This window comes from Schistocerca piceifrons, chromosome 5 (genome assembly GCF_021461385.2).
Source record: "Schistocerca piceifrons isolate TAMUIC-IGC-003096 chromosome 5, iqSchPice1.1, whole genome shotgun sequence".
NCBI classification, from domain to species: Eukaryota; Metazoa; Arthropoda; class Insecta; order Orthoptera; family Acrididae; genus Schistocerca; species Schistocerca piceifrons.
The window spans coordinates 708852609-708870849 of record NC_060142.1 but is presented as its reverse complement, the minus strand read 5'-3'; the positions used below and the strand labels follow the sequence as shown (position 1 = coordinate 708870849).

The 18241-nt window shown below is 39.9% G+C and overlaps 1 protein-coding gene across 1 annotated transcript in view; it reads left to right on the top strand.

The window, feature by feature from the left end:
• The window catches only part of LOC124799214 (laminin subunit alpha-1), a 216601-nt gene that overhangs the window by 118521 nt on the left and 79839 nt on the right, over positions 1-18241 (top strand). Inside the window, exons 22-25 of the mRNA XM_047262749.1 lie at positions 12437-12601; positions 12680-12828; positions 12909-13208; positions 13315-13474. Of these exons, the coding sequence (XP_047118705.1) occupies positions 12437-12601; positions 12680-12828; positions 12909-13208; positions 13315-13474 (774 nt within the window). The remainder of the gene's footprint in view (positions 1-12436; positions 12602-12679; positions 12829-12908; positions 13209-13314; positions 13475-18241) is intronic.

Below are 18241 nucleotides of genomic sequence, written 5' to 3'. Positions count from 1 at the left end.
GCCACGTGTGCATGAGGTGTGCTTGCATGAATGAATGGTGTGTATTTTTCTTTCTTTTTCTGATGAAGATTGTGGCTGAAAGCTAATGTGTCTTTGTCTTTTAGTTGTGCGTGTCTGCGACTTAACATGTCATCTTTACAGTAAGTAACAATCTATCTTTTCTTTACATTGTTGATATTCCGACCTGGAGTTTCCATTATTTGATTTCACCTTAAAAATGAAAAATAACTATTTATAAAGGAAAAGAAATATGCTAATGTACATTCTACAGAAATCAACAGAAACAGTCCTTGTGGATATGGAATAAATCAAAAAACTTTCAATGTGTTTTCTTTTAAAACATAATAACAAAATTGTCACAAAACATGTAAATGTATAATATACTGAAGTGCATAAGATAATTGTTAGGCTATTGTAGCCATGCATCATCACAGTTTACAGTCTTTATTCACATTGATTCCATTACTGCACTGAACGTGTATGGAAGTCAGAATTTATGTAATACTGACATTACTTGATACTCTTCTTGTTGTCATTTTAATAGGCCAGCTAAGGACCATAACATTCAAATATTGTATTTGGAGTGGGTTTTGTTTTTTCCCCAGTAGTTGTGTATCCTCTGGCTGTGTTTTACCTTCCTCTCATTTGTCCATAGGGCACCTGTCTTCTTCTTTCTTGGTGGTTTTTCCTGTAACCGTACATGCTTAAGCATTCTCCTGAGAGATGTCTAGTCTTTTAAGTCTCTGTCTGTACCTCCCATTTTCTGCAGATTTTTTTATCACTTCCATTAGCAATGGTCATATGGTTTTCCCCATTTGCCAGTATGTGAGAAACTGGCTGGTCAATCTGCAAGGCTGCATCCTACAGACTAGAAATGGGCAGTCCACTCCTGAATTGATTCAAAGAGCCAGATCTTTCTAAAGAATAGGTGATGGATGATTTGGAAAAAATGAATGGTAGCTCATCTGATTTAAAAATGCATCTCTGGTGGCTGTAAAGGGCGGGATAAAAATTCTGCGCTAGGCTGCTGCAACAGCATCCCAAAACACATCCTTAAGAAATACTTCCCAAGCTAAAAAAAGTGTTACAAGACTAATTGTGATGATATGAAAGTAAGCACAATACAACACCAAATTTCCAAGTGTAAAAAAATCTTTGACGCAGTTGGGAATCAAACCTGGGACCCTTTGCTTTACAATCCGCCACATTGACTGCACAGCTACTGAGGCAAAAGTGCTTCAGGCCAGTACACTAATGCAGGAAACACTATAAGCTTCATGTTTCCTCTCTTGATTTCAAAAGGATATCTCAAATTTCAGAATCTCAGTAAATGTTTACATACTGTTGAGTCTGTTGTTACGTCTCATCCTTTGACTTAGCATCACACTTGGAATGTATTGCCAGGGATCATAAAAGCTACAATCTTCAGCCACCGTGTGGTCGGAGCATGCTGCAAAGTAATCCAGGCATAACTCCCTCCCAGCAGCTCAGATTCCCCACCACTCTCACCGATCAGAGTAGGATGTCTCTCTAGCTCACTGCTCCCCACCACTCTCAGGGATCGGATTGCAAGGTAGCTCGCTAACATCACTACTCCCCACCACTCTTACGGATTAGATTGCTAGCTAGCTCACTGCTCCCTGCCGCTCTCATGGACAAGTTTGCACAGAGCAGACCACATGGCGACTTGACTCGTCGCTCTGTTCACTGCACTCTTGGCACAGTGATACAGCTTGCAACTCGCTTTCTTGACTGAGAGCCATGCCATCTGAGTTCAGCTCTTTATTCTTTGTATCCTATTTGATTTGTTCTAGTTGTCATTTTCGTGTGTTGTTGTTCTTCTGTTTTCTTGTTGTGTGAGCATTCTTGTTAGCTGTGCTATTATGTCTTCTTCTATGTCTGTTGCATTTAAAGTTGCTGTTGTTTGTGTGTTGGTAGCCTTAATGCAGGTCTTAATCACTTTGGGTGGGAAAATATTAAATTTAATGGTATGTATAACACATAATTATTGTAACATACTCAATAGTCTGCCTACAAAGGTTGTCTCAGGAGAAATGGTCAGTAATCACATATGACAAGAATGATCATCTGAAGCAAAAAACAAAATATGGACAATGCCCCTTTCTAAATGGTTTCTGAGAAGGAACACATTAAAAATTAATTTTGTACGTTTTTCTTGAGTAACACAAAATCTGTGGCCTGTAGTGAAAACTTGTTGCAGAATAAACTGAAACTAAGTTAAATTTCCCTTAAAAAGGTCTTGCTCATTTTTTCTCAAGGGCTTACTGGTTGATAAAGAGAGTGAGAGAATACAGAAAATCTTGCGCAAAGTGCATGTGTTGAGGTGTATATAAGACAGTTCGTGGTAGTTTCTTGACTTGATAGACCACATGTCCTATATCAAATTATTCGTCCCGACTTTGTGCACACGATTATGGTATGTTGTAAACAATGACGATGTACTGAACAATAAAGGAAAAAAGTAACAATGTACATTAAATATGTTATATCTCGGAAACCATTCAGAATAGTGCATATGTCCACATGCAATTCATCATTATTGTCATATCCATGAATATTGACCATTCATCCTAGGACAACCTCTATATAATGTTTAATTTTTTATTTATTTGCTTAACCTGAACAGATTAATGCCTTCAGGAGTCTTCTACACCACACCAGAGTTTTGTATGTAATTACAAAACTGATTAAAGTCACAGTTACTAAAAAAATCAGAATGTTTTCGATATGATATACCGTATTTACTCGAATCCAAGCCACGCTTTTTTTTCCGGTTTTTGTAATCCAAAAAACCACCTGCGGCTTAGAATCGAGTGCAAAGCAAGCGGAAGTTCTGAAAAATGTTGGTAGGTGCCGCCACAACTAACTTCTGCTGTCGAATATATGTAGCACTACACAGACATGCTTTGTAGGCACAAAGATAAATACTGGCGCCAAAACCTCTGTGTCAGTAAATAAATAAAAAAAAAAACGGTGGAAGACGAGCTTTTTTTTTCTCCGCCCCGAGTTTCGACCACTGCATTTTCATACATTATCCAATGAAGTAAATACAAATTCCGTCTTGTTCATCTTCGAATGTATCAGAATTTCAATGTACTATGAAAATCCGACTGGCAAGACTGTTTGGGATGTTTGTCAATATGGCCAACTCTACGTTCTGAATTTTTTCCTACCTGTGAGAAGAGATGGTTGCTAATAGGAACCTGATGAAATGTGAATCACATGCAGTATTCTCTTCACCATAAGAATAATTCGAATATAAACATTTTGCCATGTATTCTTTCGTGTTTGCTGATATCTCATTTAAATCCTGTCTGCGTAATAAACTACGAAACTAGAGTGAGAAACAGCAAACACGGCAGAATATTCGTATCGTGTCATGTTTATATTCGTATTATTCTTATGCCTAATAGTGATACAATCAGAAATGAAGCACTGCAACTGACTAGATTTTTAAATCTAAGATGACTCTAATTTCTGTGCAGAATTTGATGTACTTAAGAATTTTTTTATTTTTTTAAATTTTTTTAAATTGTAAGCGGCGGTAGCGCGCACAAAAGCAAGCCATGCCATGAGCGGCGACAGGCCGTAAACACGCACTATCAGAATGCGACAAACAATGCATGACACTGCACAGTAATGCATTTTCAGCTTAGTGATGTAAACACCTATAACAAAGAAAACGGCTTTAATCAGATCAAAGCAAAATAAGCAATTGATTCAAACGAGACGAAGCACGTGAAAAAGGAAGGGTACCCGTATAAATACGGACAGAGCGCCTGACGCATAGCAATGGCTACCTGGTAAAGCTTAACTGCTAAGCTTACGGCTCGAACCAAACTACTGTAGGTGTATCGTCATTCATTTTTTTCGACCTAAATTGTGTCTCATATTACAATGGACCAACTTTGTTTCGATTGGAAGTGCGGCCTAAAACTTTTCTCTCCCCTTGAATTTCGAGTCTCAAATTTCAGGTGCGGCTTAGATTCGGGAAATTTTTTTTTCTTTTATTTCGAGTCTCATTTTTCAGGTGTGGCTTGGATTCAAGTGCGGTTTAGATTCAAGTGCGGCTTAGATTCAAGTAAATATGATATCTTCTTCATCTCTCTGCCTGTTATGGCCTCTTGGTTGAAATTGGTGATTTTCCTTGGTCTTTCTAAACATCTTCTGCTCACTGTTTAATAATTATCACCAAGTTTAGTACTCTGTTGTCTTCCATTCTTATGACATAATACTTCCAGTTTTTTCTGTATTCCATAAACTGCTCATTAAGTTTCATGCTATCAGTTATTTTATGATGTCTACATTCACTCTCCTGTCAGACAGAATATACCCAGCTACTCTTCTTAGCAATCGGATCTCTAGTGCTTGTATTCATGGGAACAACTGTTTCTGCTGTTTTGTCCAGGAAAAAGGTCTAGGGAGCAGTAGTTACTATGAGCAGTAGTGGGTCAACAATAAGCTTGATCGTTTGGACTGCAATGCTGTCCTGTATAGTAAATGCTGAGCTGAAGAATTTTTAATGACGTTGTCATCTCAAGAAAGAATTTTTTGCAACTACCACATTTCATAAACAATTTCATAGAAAAAATTAGCACAGTAAAGTAGCCGAAATTTTCTACGACCTGACAAAGGCTTTTGATTCTGTAAATCATTCCTTGCTAATCCACAAACTAGAAAAATATGGGGATTAAGGTTGCAGTACTTCAGTGGCTTACTTCTTACTTATCTAATAGAAAACAAAGAACAATCATCCCTTCAAATGGTGTAAACTACCATTCAGACTGGAAAACAATAACACAGGGTGTTCCGCAAGGTTTGATCCTCGGTCCAGTTCTCTTTCTATTGTATGTCAATGACTCACATTAAACATAAATTCACCATCCGTTCTGTTTGCTGATGACATATCTGTCTTGATAGAAAGCGAAGAAACAGAAACGATTCCTGGTAAATTAGACAGGCTAGAGTCATGGTTCCAGTTAAATGGTCTGAAGCTTAACATATCAAAAACAAACTTGATTCAATTCAGTACCAAACCGTCAAAAGACCAGGAAATTAGTATAAATCATAAAAGTTAAGAATTAACAGAAGTGCATTCTGGCAAATTTCTAGATCTACACATTGATAAGAATTTAAACTGGAACACACATATTGAGTACCTGCGCTGCAAACTGGGTAGCTTTGCATATGCCACGGATATACAGGGTGGCACATCAAATGAGTTACCATTTTGTTTTTGAATATAAACTTTATTGTCAATACAATCTGAAAGGAACATATACTACAATTAAGAGCCGTCCATGGAGATTTGTTCTAACTCAGCACACGCTCAATATGTCCAACATTTTGTTTCCTAACTTCCTTCAAATGAACACTGAAGTTAGTGATTACCCTATGGCACGTCTTCCGTAATTTCACGGCAAGCTTGAAGAGTAAGTCATCTGAGCTCCATTAAATCACGTGGACGTTTCTGGAAAAATTTTTTCTTTAGGTACCCCCAAAGAAAAAAGTCTCATGGATTGAGGTCTCGACTATTGGGGAGCCAATTTTGTGCGTCATTGAAGCGATCTGGAAACCTGAGTGAAATGATCCACATGTCGAAATGCTCGTGTAAAAACTCCAACACAGTGTTTGCGGTATGTGGCCTTGCTCCATCTTGCATGAACCACTGCGTGTTGAAGGGCAAGGGAGTAGCAAGAAGCTGTGGAATGAAGCTATTGTGAAGCATGCTCAAATAATGCTTGCTTTTCACAGTTTCTTCAAAGAAAAAGGGTTCCAATAAGTCCGTGACTGGAAATTGCTGCCCACGCTGTAATCCTCGGAGCATAATGTTGTCGTTCGTGAAGCACTTGTGGGTTTTTAGTGGCCCAAAAGCGTACGTTTTGTTTGTTTACCACACCATCTAAATGAAAATGCACCTCATTTGAAAAACAAACGTTGAGAGTTTCTTCCCTATCCTCCGCCCACTGAGCAAACAGTAGTCTCTGCTGCTTGTGTTCTTCAGTGAGCTTCTGTGCACAGGTCATCCTGTATGGGTACATATGGAGGTCACTTTTAAGAATGCATTGAACGGAGTGTCTGGATATTCCCAGTTGCAGTGCTGCCTTTCTACATGATTTCCAGGGACTTGTCTGTACAGCAACTCGTACCGCTTCAATATTCTGTGGCGAACAAACAGGCTTAGGCCGAGGTCGCTTTGCTTCCAATACTGTTCCTTCCTGTACAAATTTATCATACAACCTGTGGATGGTCTTCTTGCAAGGGACCCATTGTGTGTTAAACTGTTGTCGAAAACACCTCTGAGTCACAACAAGGCTTTTCGTTTCATGAAAAAGTAACACAATTGCCAATCGTTGCTGTGTCGTCAGTCTTCCATTGTCAGCTATTGCTGCTTACTAGTCTCCTAGTGGCAGTATTGTGAATTACATGTCATTTCGTAACTCATTTGTTTTTCCAAGCTCCGCTGATACTGCTGTAGAGATCCCAGCGGGATACTTAATGTGCGTCGTAAATGGTGAAAGAAACAATTGGTAACACATTTCGTGCACCACCCTGTATTATCAAGTACTACTAACATGTTCACTCGGAAAGTAGCATATCTAAGTTACTTTGAATCAGTGATAAGATATGGCATTAATTTCTGGGGGAGCTCCAATAATATATATCGTGTACTGAAGATCCAGAAGAAAATTATCGGAAATATTTGCACTGCACAGCAAAGAGAATCATGCCGTCCATTATTACAGAAACTAAAAATTTTGACTGCCCCCTCCTTATACATATACGAGCTAATGATATTTTTACACAACAAACCGGAATTGTTCATTGAAAACCAATTTGATCATCCATACAGTACAAGGAATAAAGATAATTTTATGCTTCCTGCCCATAGATTGAAATTATATGCCCAGACCCCACAATATATGGGCATGAAAGTCTACAACAAACTTGAGGGCAAAAACATCCTAAACATGGAACTAGTGCTACTAAAAAAGAAGTTACATGAAATTCTTATACACAAATGTTATTACTCATTAGAAGAGTTCATGGAAGATGAACTGATAATTTGAGCAGAATCCAACTGCAAATTAGCATTATATTGTGAAGTGTATGTTATGAGACTAATAAATCATAATTCACAAGTCACAATCATTTATCTCCTGTTCAATGAAGGTTATCACTAAAGCCAAGTACTGGTTTAGTACCTAGGCTGGGCAATGGATTATAGGGTCAGGATCAGTTTTTAGATGGTGGACTGCAGTTCTTTCTGCAGATATAAGGTTAGCTTACATCTGCAGAATGGACTACAGTCCACCATCTAAAAACTAATCCCAACCTTATAATCCTACCTGTGGACAAAGGCTCCACCACTGTTGTTCTGAACCACAAGGATTACCTGGCAGAAGGACAACACCAGCTGTCAGACACTTCCACATACAATCCTTGCCACAGTGACCCCATTCCAGTAATCCAGCAGGATCTCCAGTCACTACTCAAATTCTTAGGCCCATCCCAGAACCTCTCCCCAGTGTCTATCTCTCTACTTACCACTACCACTCCCCACACTCCTACCTTCTACATGCTTCCTAAAGTCCATAAACTTAACCGTCCAAGACGCCCCATTGTGGCCGGTTACTGTGCCCCCACTGAGAGAATCTCTGCTCTCGTAGGCCAATACCTTCAACCTATTACCTGGAACCTACCATCCTATAGAAAAGATACCAAACGTTTCCTCCACTGACTCTGCGTAGTTCCTGTCCCTTTACCACATGGTGGCCTGCTCATCATTATTGAAGCCACCACCCTGTACACTAACAGTCCTAATGTCCATGACATTACCGCTACTGAACACTATCTTTCCCAACGCCCAACAGATTCCAAACCAACAACCTCCTTCCTAGTCACCATGACCAACTATATCCTCATCCACAACTACTTCTCCTTTGAAGACATTACTTACAAACAAATCCAGGGTACTGTATGGGCACCTGAATGGCATTATCCTATGCCAACCTATTCGTGGGCTTTGTAGAGGAATCCTTCCTAAAAACCCAAACCCCAAACTCGTCACTTGGTTCATATTCAAAGATGACATCTTTGCTATCTGGATCAAAGGTGTGGACACCCTATTCACATTCCTCCAGAACCTCAACTACTTCTCCCCCATTTGCTTCACCTGGTCCTACTGAACCCAACAAGCTATCTTCCTAGACACTGACCTCCACCTCAAAGATTGCTAAATCAGTACCTCCGTTCATATCAAACCTACTAACCACCAGCAATACCTCCACTTTGACAGCTGCCACCCATTCCGTACCAAGAAGTCCCTTCCGGACAGCCTAGCCACCAGTAGTCATCACATCTGCAGTGATAAACAGTCCCTTTCAAAATACACTGAGGGCCTCACTGAAGCCTTCACTGAGCGTAATTATCTCCCAACCTTGTACAAAAGCAAATCTTTCTTGCCTTACTTTTCCAGTCTTCAACTACCTCCCAAAGTCCCAGTGTCTGGCCACAGAGGAGCAATCCCCTTGTAACTCAGTGCCACCCAGGACTGGAACAACTAATTACATTCTCTGTCAGGGTTTCGATTACCTCTCGTTGTGCCCTGAAATGAGGAATGTCCTGCCCACTACCCTTCCCACCCCTCCCACAGTGGTATTCCGCCATCCACTGAACCTACACAATATACTTGTCCATCCTTACACAACCTCTGCTCCCATCTCTTACCTCATGGCCCATACTCCTGTAATAGACCTAGATGCAAGACCTGTCTCATGCATCCTCCCACCACCAGCTACTACAGTCCGGTCACTAACATCACCTATCCCATCAAAGGCAGGGCTAACTGTGAAACCAGTCATGTGGTCTACAAGCTAAGCTGCAACCACTGTGCTGCATTCTATGTAGGCATGACAACCAACAAGCTGTCTGTCTGCATGAATGCCCACCAACAAACTGTGGCCGAGAAACAAGTGGACCACTCTGTTGCTGAACATGCTGCCAAACATGATATCCTTCATTTCAATCGCTGCTTCACAGCCTGTGCCATATGGATCCTTCCCACAAACACCGGCTTTTCTAAATTGCTCAGGTGGAACCTTTCCCTGCAATACATTCTAAGTACCGTAACCCTCCTGGCCTCAATCTTTGTTAGTCTCTGTCCTCACTCATCCAGCCCCTTCCCTGTTCCCAGTCCAGCACTACACAGCCATCATTCCACCACCACACCCAGTCTTTTTATTTCTCTCCTTTCCTGCAACTTCTCCCCCCTCCCCCCTTCCCCCTCCACACCTCACTCCTGCCCTCTGTCTAACCTGCAGCGCTTCACTGTCTGCCACCCCCACCATACTATCCCTCCCCCTCCCCGCCCCAGCCTCCTTCTTACCCCCACCCAGTCACCACTCTGTGTGTGTGTGTGTGTGTGTGTGTGTGTGTGTGTGTCATTGACGAAGGCTTTAATGCCCGAAAGCTTTAATTGCAAGAGTCTTTTTGTTGTGCCTGTCTCCGACTCAGCATCTCTGCTATATGGTGATAATATTGTTACATTCCGTCCTGAATTTTCTGTTGTTTGAATCTCTTATGTTCATAAATTTATGACAATTTCTGATGAATGTTATGTTTCCCCCTTTCTCCAATTCTGTTCTGGAGAAATGAGATGCAACCTAAATCCTGCTACACTTAACACATCTCTACCTGTGGTCACATGATGTTCAGAGAGGCAGATTGTGTCAACTGGGGCTGACTACTCACAACTCATCAATGCAGATAAGTACTTCATTAATTTTACTTCTTATCCATCAGATATTTCAATGCAAGAATGCAGCTGCAAGAATATCGCTGGCTGAAATGATTATAGAAGGGTCCTCTTTCTCCACTTGCTCTGCGGAGCACTATGAAGAAGTTGGAATCAACTGAGGAGTTGGGCTCGGCTCTGGGAAGAGGCTGACGAGCGGTTGCACCAGAGGTAGTTTGATGAAATTGCTGTTGCTACAGCAGATAACACTGCGTGCAGTTCTCAGTCATCAGGCAGTGTGCGTGCTGTGTCATGACAGTTGAACATCCCGTGGTCTCTGTATGGAAGGTACTTCGAACCATTCTCAAATGGTATCCATACAAGATCCATATCGTACAGCTGCTTGGACTAGGACGCACAATGATATGTTGACTTCACTCTCCACTTTCTCACAAGGACTGAAGTTGATGAGGGCTGCCCCTGGACCATCCTATGGACAGATGAAGCTCATTTTTCTCTGACGAGTGAGGTGAACACGTACACAATTGCTGAGTGGAAGGATCTTAATATACTGTCTTTGTGCATGCAGTTCCTCTGTATGGTGAATGTGTCACCATACGGTGTGGCTTCACGGCTATGCTCACCATGTTTTGAACACATTGATGCTCAAGATCCAAAGATGTGCAGTGTGAGTGGCTAGCATTACTGCAATATGCATTGCCAGCATATCATGCCCAACCTACAGGAGAGAGATGCATTGAACTCAACAGTTTTTATGCAAGATGAGGCCCTACTGCAAATCGCTCGCGAAGTTCATCTGCTTCTCAGAAACACATTTGGAAATATTGAATTATCAGCCAATCATTTTGAAATGCTTGACCAGCACAATCACCTGATCTCACTCCCTGTGATTTCTGGTTCTGAGGGTAACTGAAGTACAAGATTTACCAGTGGAACATCACACATGTGCTGATCTAAAGCGCAGAATATTAACAGAGGTAACCAACATACCTACGGACATGCTTTGTTCTGCTGTACAGAACGCAATCCTGCACTTTCAGACTCTTCTGGACACCTTTTGTAGCAATAATGGTACTGATATATAATGGTATGATGTACTGTAACAGCAAATTAAAAGTGTTTCAATTGAATTGATTCTGCATTATACCTCTGTTGTGTAAGGTCTTTCTGCAACGTTAAGTTTTCTCAAGTCTTTCTTTTCTTTTCCAACCATCTCAAGGTGTTTTTTTAATTTTAAAATAAAGTTAGAAATGTTCTTCATTGGCCTGCTATCATTCATTCTGTACATAAGACCACAAAATTTTAATTTCGTCTTTCTTATTGTGTTTGTGATTGTTCCTATGTTTCTTTGTAGATCTTCATTTCTCCTCTTTATCCAGTTGTTATCTTTGTTCTTTTGTGATTCTAAAATTTTTCTGAGTGTTTTCCTTTCTTTCTTCTCCAGTTTGTCTTGATCACCTCATTTGTATGGTACGTGTTAACCAACTATTGTGATGAAAGTAATGATTTTTGTTTCATACCCAGAGGCAAGGCTGATCTATCGTAAAAACCTCTCCTGGCCAACCACAGTAGATTTTCATCATCCATATATTTACTCAAATGGTTTTTCAAATAGCTAAAGCACTGTAAAACAAGGAGTCTGGTTTTACTTATCATGTTTTCACTATGTTTCTGAAATCATTTAGCTGGATTACATTGATGTAGGAATCATATTTGAATTATGTAAAAATATGAATATTATTATTTTGAGTTTGTCTACATATTCACTGTTGTGATTTTCCCATTCTTTTTGTGTTATTACTTTTTGTTATAGCTCCAATATGAATTGCTATACACCACATAGAGGAGACATTGAGTGGCAGACAGGCACATTGAATACACACTGCTGGATATTATTTAGCTAAATACATATGGAATCTTTATTCAGTCCACCTCTCTGCCACTCAATGCCTCCTCTATGTGATGTCCCTTTAATATTGCTATCATTCTGTCCCAGATTTTCCATTGTTTGTTGTAGTTCCTTGTGACTCAGAATTATTTAAATTCATTTCTTTGGCTGCTTTCAGTTTACTGTAAAGTTTTCAGAAGTGCATTTATTTAATGAGTTCCTGTAAAGTTCTGAAAAATGTTATGCAGTTTTCATACAAAAAAAAAAGAAAGAAATGTAGTAAGCCTGCTGTGGTTTTGTATTTTCTTCTTGGCTTGCTTATATATAATTGTTGAATTTTTTTGGGTTCATATTTATTGTGCATGTTTCATGCTGCATCAGTGATATATTTGAGTAATTGTTACAACTGAAAAATACAGCACTATTAAGTCATATGCTGTTGCAGCTGCAAAAATGTGGATTTATATAAGAAACAGAAGTATTTAGAGGAAAAAATTCTGATCTATTTCTCTGAGAATTTTGGGTTATGCAGCACTGGAATAGAAAATGTGCATAACCTAATGCAGATATAAGTAATGCAGTAAATGAAATGTATCTCAAAATGAAAATTATTTCATGAAATATGACATTAAGTATGTGAATTTTGCTTGTATCAGTGGCTTCAATGTCATTAATTTTGTTGCTGTATGAAAGGTCATAAAATTGCAGGCTATAATTGTGTTGGTGCTTTTCACTTTCATTTTTAATGCATTATGAAATCTCTGTTGCAGATCCGTCTCTCTATTACTAGCAATGCTAATAATGGTTGTGTGCGATCTTATAAACCTAAAACTCTGGTTCCTACTATTACAACATCAATTATTTTAAATTATGCTGTTGATTCAGATGAGAAGGATGCATTGCTGTTCTACCTGTCAAGCAGTAATTCCTCATCAGTAAGTCAGAATGATATACACTTGCATATTGTAATCCAGAGTAATTTGTATAAAAATACTTTTTAATTTCAATTCTAGAAAGATTTCATAGCGCTCGAGATGGTAAACAGAAAAATTCGTTTTCTTTGGGATGTTGGAGGTGGAGTGGGAATTATCACACACCCCAGAAAAATAGAAACAGCTGTTCTCAAGGAAGACAAGAACTGGTATCGCATAGAGGTGGAGAGGTACAACTTACATTCACTGTTGTTGAATTCCATTCATTTGAAACAGTGTCATATGATATTAAATATTGTGTTCCTTACAGGACTAGCAACATAGCAAAACTTGCTGTTAGGCATCAAGTTTTACCTGATGGATCACCAGAATACAGTGGTGATCCTCAAACAAACAGTACTGCTCCAGGATTTGGACGTTTAGATGTTGGAGCAGATGATGTTGTTTGGATTGGAGGCTTACCACCATACATTCCTGTTCCACCACAGTTGCTCAGTGCAAGAAAAAAGTTTGTCGGGTGTTTGCATCGAGTTGTTCTTGATGGAAGACCAATAGGATTGTGGAACTTTAACAGTGAAATCAAAGGAAGTTGTACAGCTTGCATTGAAGGGTTAGTTGTATTTTGGTGGACACAGTGTAATTTTATCCAGTTTAATAAATAATGAATTAATTAAAGATAATTCTTTTTAAAAATTCTCATTCTTTTTGTTTCACAGGGTTGAAGAATCACGAGATGAGCAATCATACAGGTTCACTGGTGATGGATATGCCATACGAGATGCTACTTTGTATGATAAATATGCTTTCAGTATATCACTGAAAATCCGGACGTTGGATGAAAATGCACTGATATTCGTGGCTGTTAACAAAAATAAGGTACCATTAAGTGCTCATAACAAAAATAATAATGACCACAATTAACCCTAGCTCTGTGCCTTTCTTAGACGAAAATTTACTGCATTTTGGTTGGTGAACTCAATTTACTGCTGCCATGTTATCTCTTGTAGTTGTGATATCTCACTCTTTCTTTAATTTTATCTGCCAGAATATGGCGGGCAAAAGCAAGAATGTGGATGTGGGCACTCTCAGTTGTTTGCAGTGGCTGCCAGTTTAAACCCCACCCACCCATTCCAACCCAGTTATGAGTCCCCTTTCCAACTCCCATACCCTTCTATCACCACTCTTTCCAAATGGAAATGCACTCGGCAATGAGGCCTGCTGGTGACTTTGTGTGTTGTAATTGTGTATGTTGAGGTCTTCTTTGTAGTAAAATGAGAGTTAGTGAGAAGAAAATGGCCAAGAAGTAGTTAAGATGCTCAAAACAAAAATATAATAAAGCTTTCCACTTTAAATCACAGTCAAAAGAAAGTTACTTGTTACTGAAAAATAAAGCAGCACTCAGTTTCTGCTTTGTAATATAAAATTACTGGACTGGGATGTTGTGGAGCTTCGTAGTCCATCCTTATGCCACCTCCAGCCCCAACCCCTGCCCACAGGGATCATTCCTGTGGAAGACCCAGGTGCAGTACCTGCCCAATCCACCACACGCAGCACTTTCTAGTCACAGACTTATCCTACCCCATCAGAGGCTAGGGCACCTGTGTAGGCAGCCATGCCATATACCACTTCCGGTGCAATCATTGCAGAGCTTTTTATATTAGTATGACTACCATCCATCTGCATAGCAGGATGAATTGCCACCACCTAACTGTAGCCAATAACAAAGTGGACCACCCTGTGGCACAGCACACAGCGGAATATAACACGCTTGATTTTAGTGGCTGCTTCACAAGCTGGGCCATCTGGATTCTCCCCTCCACCACTAGCTTTTCTGATCTGTGCAGATGGGAGTTATCCTTACAACACATTCTCCTCTCCCGAAATTATCTCTGCCTTCACGTACAATAACCTATTGTCATCACACCCTTCATCCAACAGTTTCTGTCCTCCTTTGTTCTGTCACTCCTCCCATTTCAAGTTTCCCATCCCTATTGTGCCCCCACATTCTCCCAATGCCACCAGCCGTTTCCCCTCTTTGCTGCTCTCCTTTTCCCTGCCTCCCCCCTTCCTCCCTCACAATCTGCCAGATGCCATGTCAAGCTGCCTTGTCTAATCACGATGTAGTCCCTGCACGCCCTGTCAGGTAATGCTGGCTCTTCTACTGCTATCCGTTCCCTTTCTGTGCCCCACTCTCCATTGCGTTATGGCCACACTGATCAGAGAGAGTTGTCATATATGTGTGAGGTGTGCTTGCTTGTGGGAATGTGTGTGTTTTCTTTTCTTTTCTGTTGAAGACTTTGGCTGAAAGCTAAATGAGTAACAGTCTTTTCATTGTGCCTGTCTGCAACTCATCATGTCATCTTTATGATGATCAGCAGTCTATCCTTTTCATAACATTTTTGATATTCCAACCTGTACTCCCCTTTTTTGATTTAATGAGAAAAAAGTTAAAAAAAAATTGGTATATGCCAGGAAATACCAGGAGAATACTATGTTATGTTGTAAACCACAAGTAATATATTGAGAGCTCACAGTTTGAGGCATTGGCAGTTTACATCTTTCCTGGAAGAACTTGATTGTGAAAATAGTAATGTGCCTTATTTTTCGGAAGTATGCTGGTTGAGTAGAGGTGTTGTTTTCCTATGGATTTCCAAGGTGTGTAAAGACGGAACACTTTTCAGGGACATGAAAGAAAAGATAGTAAAAGAATTATCTCTTACTGGGGATAAGATATTGAATTTCTAATTTAACTGACCAAACACACACAATACTAATTTTCTCTTGAAGCCAAAATGGTGTCAAGCACTTTGATAATTACCTCATGTTTGCGCAGTAAATTTGCATTGAAGACAAAGAAACTTTCAGAATATTCATGTGTGAGATTTCCAAACATTAGATTAATTGTAAATGGAAAAAATATGCTAAAGGAGACACTGAATAAACGTTTCTATGGATTTGTTACTGTGCTACAGGCTATGAGAGAATGCTTGCTTGACAATGGATTTAGTGATGTAAATCAGTTTGAGTTTGAATTTAATATTTTTGCAACTACTTTTGTAGTAGACATTGGAAAGGTGTCTCCTGAAATAATGTTGCAGCTCATTGTCTTTCATTCTGTGCTCAGCTTAATGACACCACCCTTTAGGAAAGATGGCAGCCAGCATAAGGAATGTTCACAGGTTACTAGTGATACTTTGTGGCATCTATATAGACCATCCTTGTTGTAGGCACTGTAAGACCTGCTGGGGAGTGAGATCCTGCTTGACCCATTTTAGTGCCATTGCTCCACTGATGGGAAATCTATGTAATGTGTGTTGATATAGAAACAGACTGTGTCATATAAGGTCAATAATGGGCCTGTGCCAATAAGAGTAGTGCGACAGTGCTTCAGCATCAGCCTGCTGGTGATGTAAATCTTGTGGTTGCAGGCACTCAGACATAATACCCACCATTACATGCAATGCACAGTTCTCCTTGTATTTTGCAAAATGCCAGAAAATAGTTAGGTGACAGATCCATTAGTCCGCCTCTGTAGCTCAGTGGTCAACACGTCTGACTGACATGCAGAGGACCTGGTTTCGACTGCTAGAGATTTTTCCTTGGTGGGGGACTGGAAGGGGGTGCACTCAGCCTTGTAATGCCAACTGAGGAGCTACTTGAGTGACATGTAGTGGCTGCGATGTCAAGTATCCAACAACTGCAGGGAGAATGGTGATCTTTGTCCCAATTGTAACTGTGTGGGTCTGAATGCAGAACTTTTACTTCCTTCCCCTTTTTTTTTTTTTAAGACACTGCACTACCGAGTTTTTTTGGAGACATTGGGAATTCATTCTGATGGAATGACGCTATTGGAAAGCACTGGCTGCCAAATTGATGGCCTTCCAAGTGTGTAGTTTCCTGAGCAGCATATGGGCAAAGCTGCTACTTCAAGAATACATATGCACTGCACAAGTTGTGCATTTAAATGGGATATTTTTTGTAACTGATTTAGGAGATCGGTGACTGTCACAGCATGTCAGCATTTGATAGGAATATGGTATAAAAATTTATGTTATCTGAAATTATTTCAAGGTATTCATCACAGGCAAATTATCAATGGCCAGTGAATGTGCTTAGTTGGATATGTGCTTTCTTTGCTTAGATGTGACCTTTGTTTAGAAAAATTAATACTTGTGATGGTTTCACCATGGTCTAGATTACTGTAGAACAGCTAAAATGAGATTGAATAGTTAGGAAATTGTAAACAAAAATCCTGTGGATTCATTTAATATACTGCAGTCCATATTTAATAGTGCAAAACAATTGTTAGAGGCTACAGAAGTGGTAAGAAATCCTTTCATCATGACTGAATGGATTTTGAAATCAAGTGATTGACATAGTGAAGTTACAGCACTGTAGAATGTAATGATGTAGGTGAAACTGGTGTCAGCTTGAAAAATGGCGTCCTGGGTATCAGTCTGGAACATGATAGGGAGATGCAAGATTGCAGTATTTGTAACCATTCACTGAAGAAAGGCAGTGTTTATCTCGGTGGAGGGTGATGATTTGGAGTACTTTTGGCTGTGTTGGCATACTCTGGAAGTGCATTTAACTCAATAGTAGTAGCAGTGACACCTGTCATGGGGTTTGTAGGAGTTTTGGCATAAAGCTGTATGTGATACAAGGACATTAACAATAAAAAAATCAGAGCCTGCTACCACAAAAAGAACTGAGCACCATCTCTATGAGGACTTAACTTGTACTGCTGAGTGGGGGTTGGAGTTCATACAAATGATTAATTTACTATTGACAGAACTTTCATAATAGTCAGGTTTACATGTTTGTGTGCTCGACAGTGTACTTCCTTGTCTGGCAAAAGAATAACTACATCGCAAATAAAGGAGTCAGCATAGTAGTGTTTACATTGCGTGTTTGACACATGAAATTATACACCGACGAGCCAAAATGTTATGACCACTGCCCATCGTGATGTTGGATGCCACTTGGTGGCATTGTGGGCATGTGATGCAGTAAGTGGGCTTGTGACACAGTAACAAAAGTATGTTAGTGGAGCAGACATGGTCAGAGGATCACCCTAATGAAGATATGAGCTGCAAATGGGGCAATCCATTGAGATAAGTGACTTCAGCAAAGTACAGATTATTATTACGCAGAGCCTCTGAACAAGTATCTTGAAAATGTTGAATCTGGTCGAATGATCATGTTCTACTGTTGTGAACATCTACGTAAAGAGGCAGAAAGACAGTAAAGCTACCACTAGGAGCTAAATGGTGGATGTCCATGACTCTTCACAGAATGTGGGGTTTGAAACCTTGTCTGCTCTGTAAAGAAGGATGGATGTTGATCTATGGCATATCTGTCAGAAGAGCACAATGTTGGTGCTGACGCAAGTGTTTTGGAGCACATTGTTCATCGTACATTCTTGAACATGGAGCTCCGCAGCAGACCATACATGTTGACATGTTGACCCAACGACACTCTCGATTATGATTGCAGTCGGCATGGGACCATTGGAATTCAACTGTCGATAAATGGAAATGTGTTGGCTCTTAGGGTGAATCACATTTTTCCTACACTACGTCAATGGAATTCAAGAGTAGGAAAAGGGAGAGAAGGAAACATAGTAGGTGAATATGGATTGGG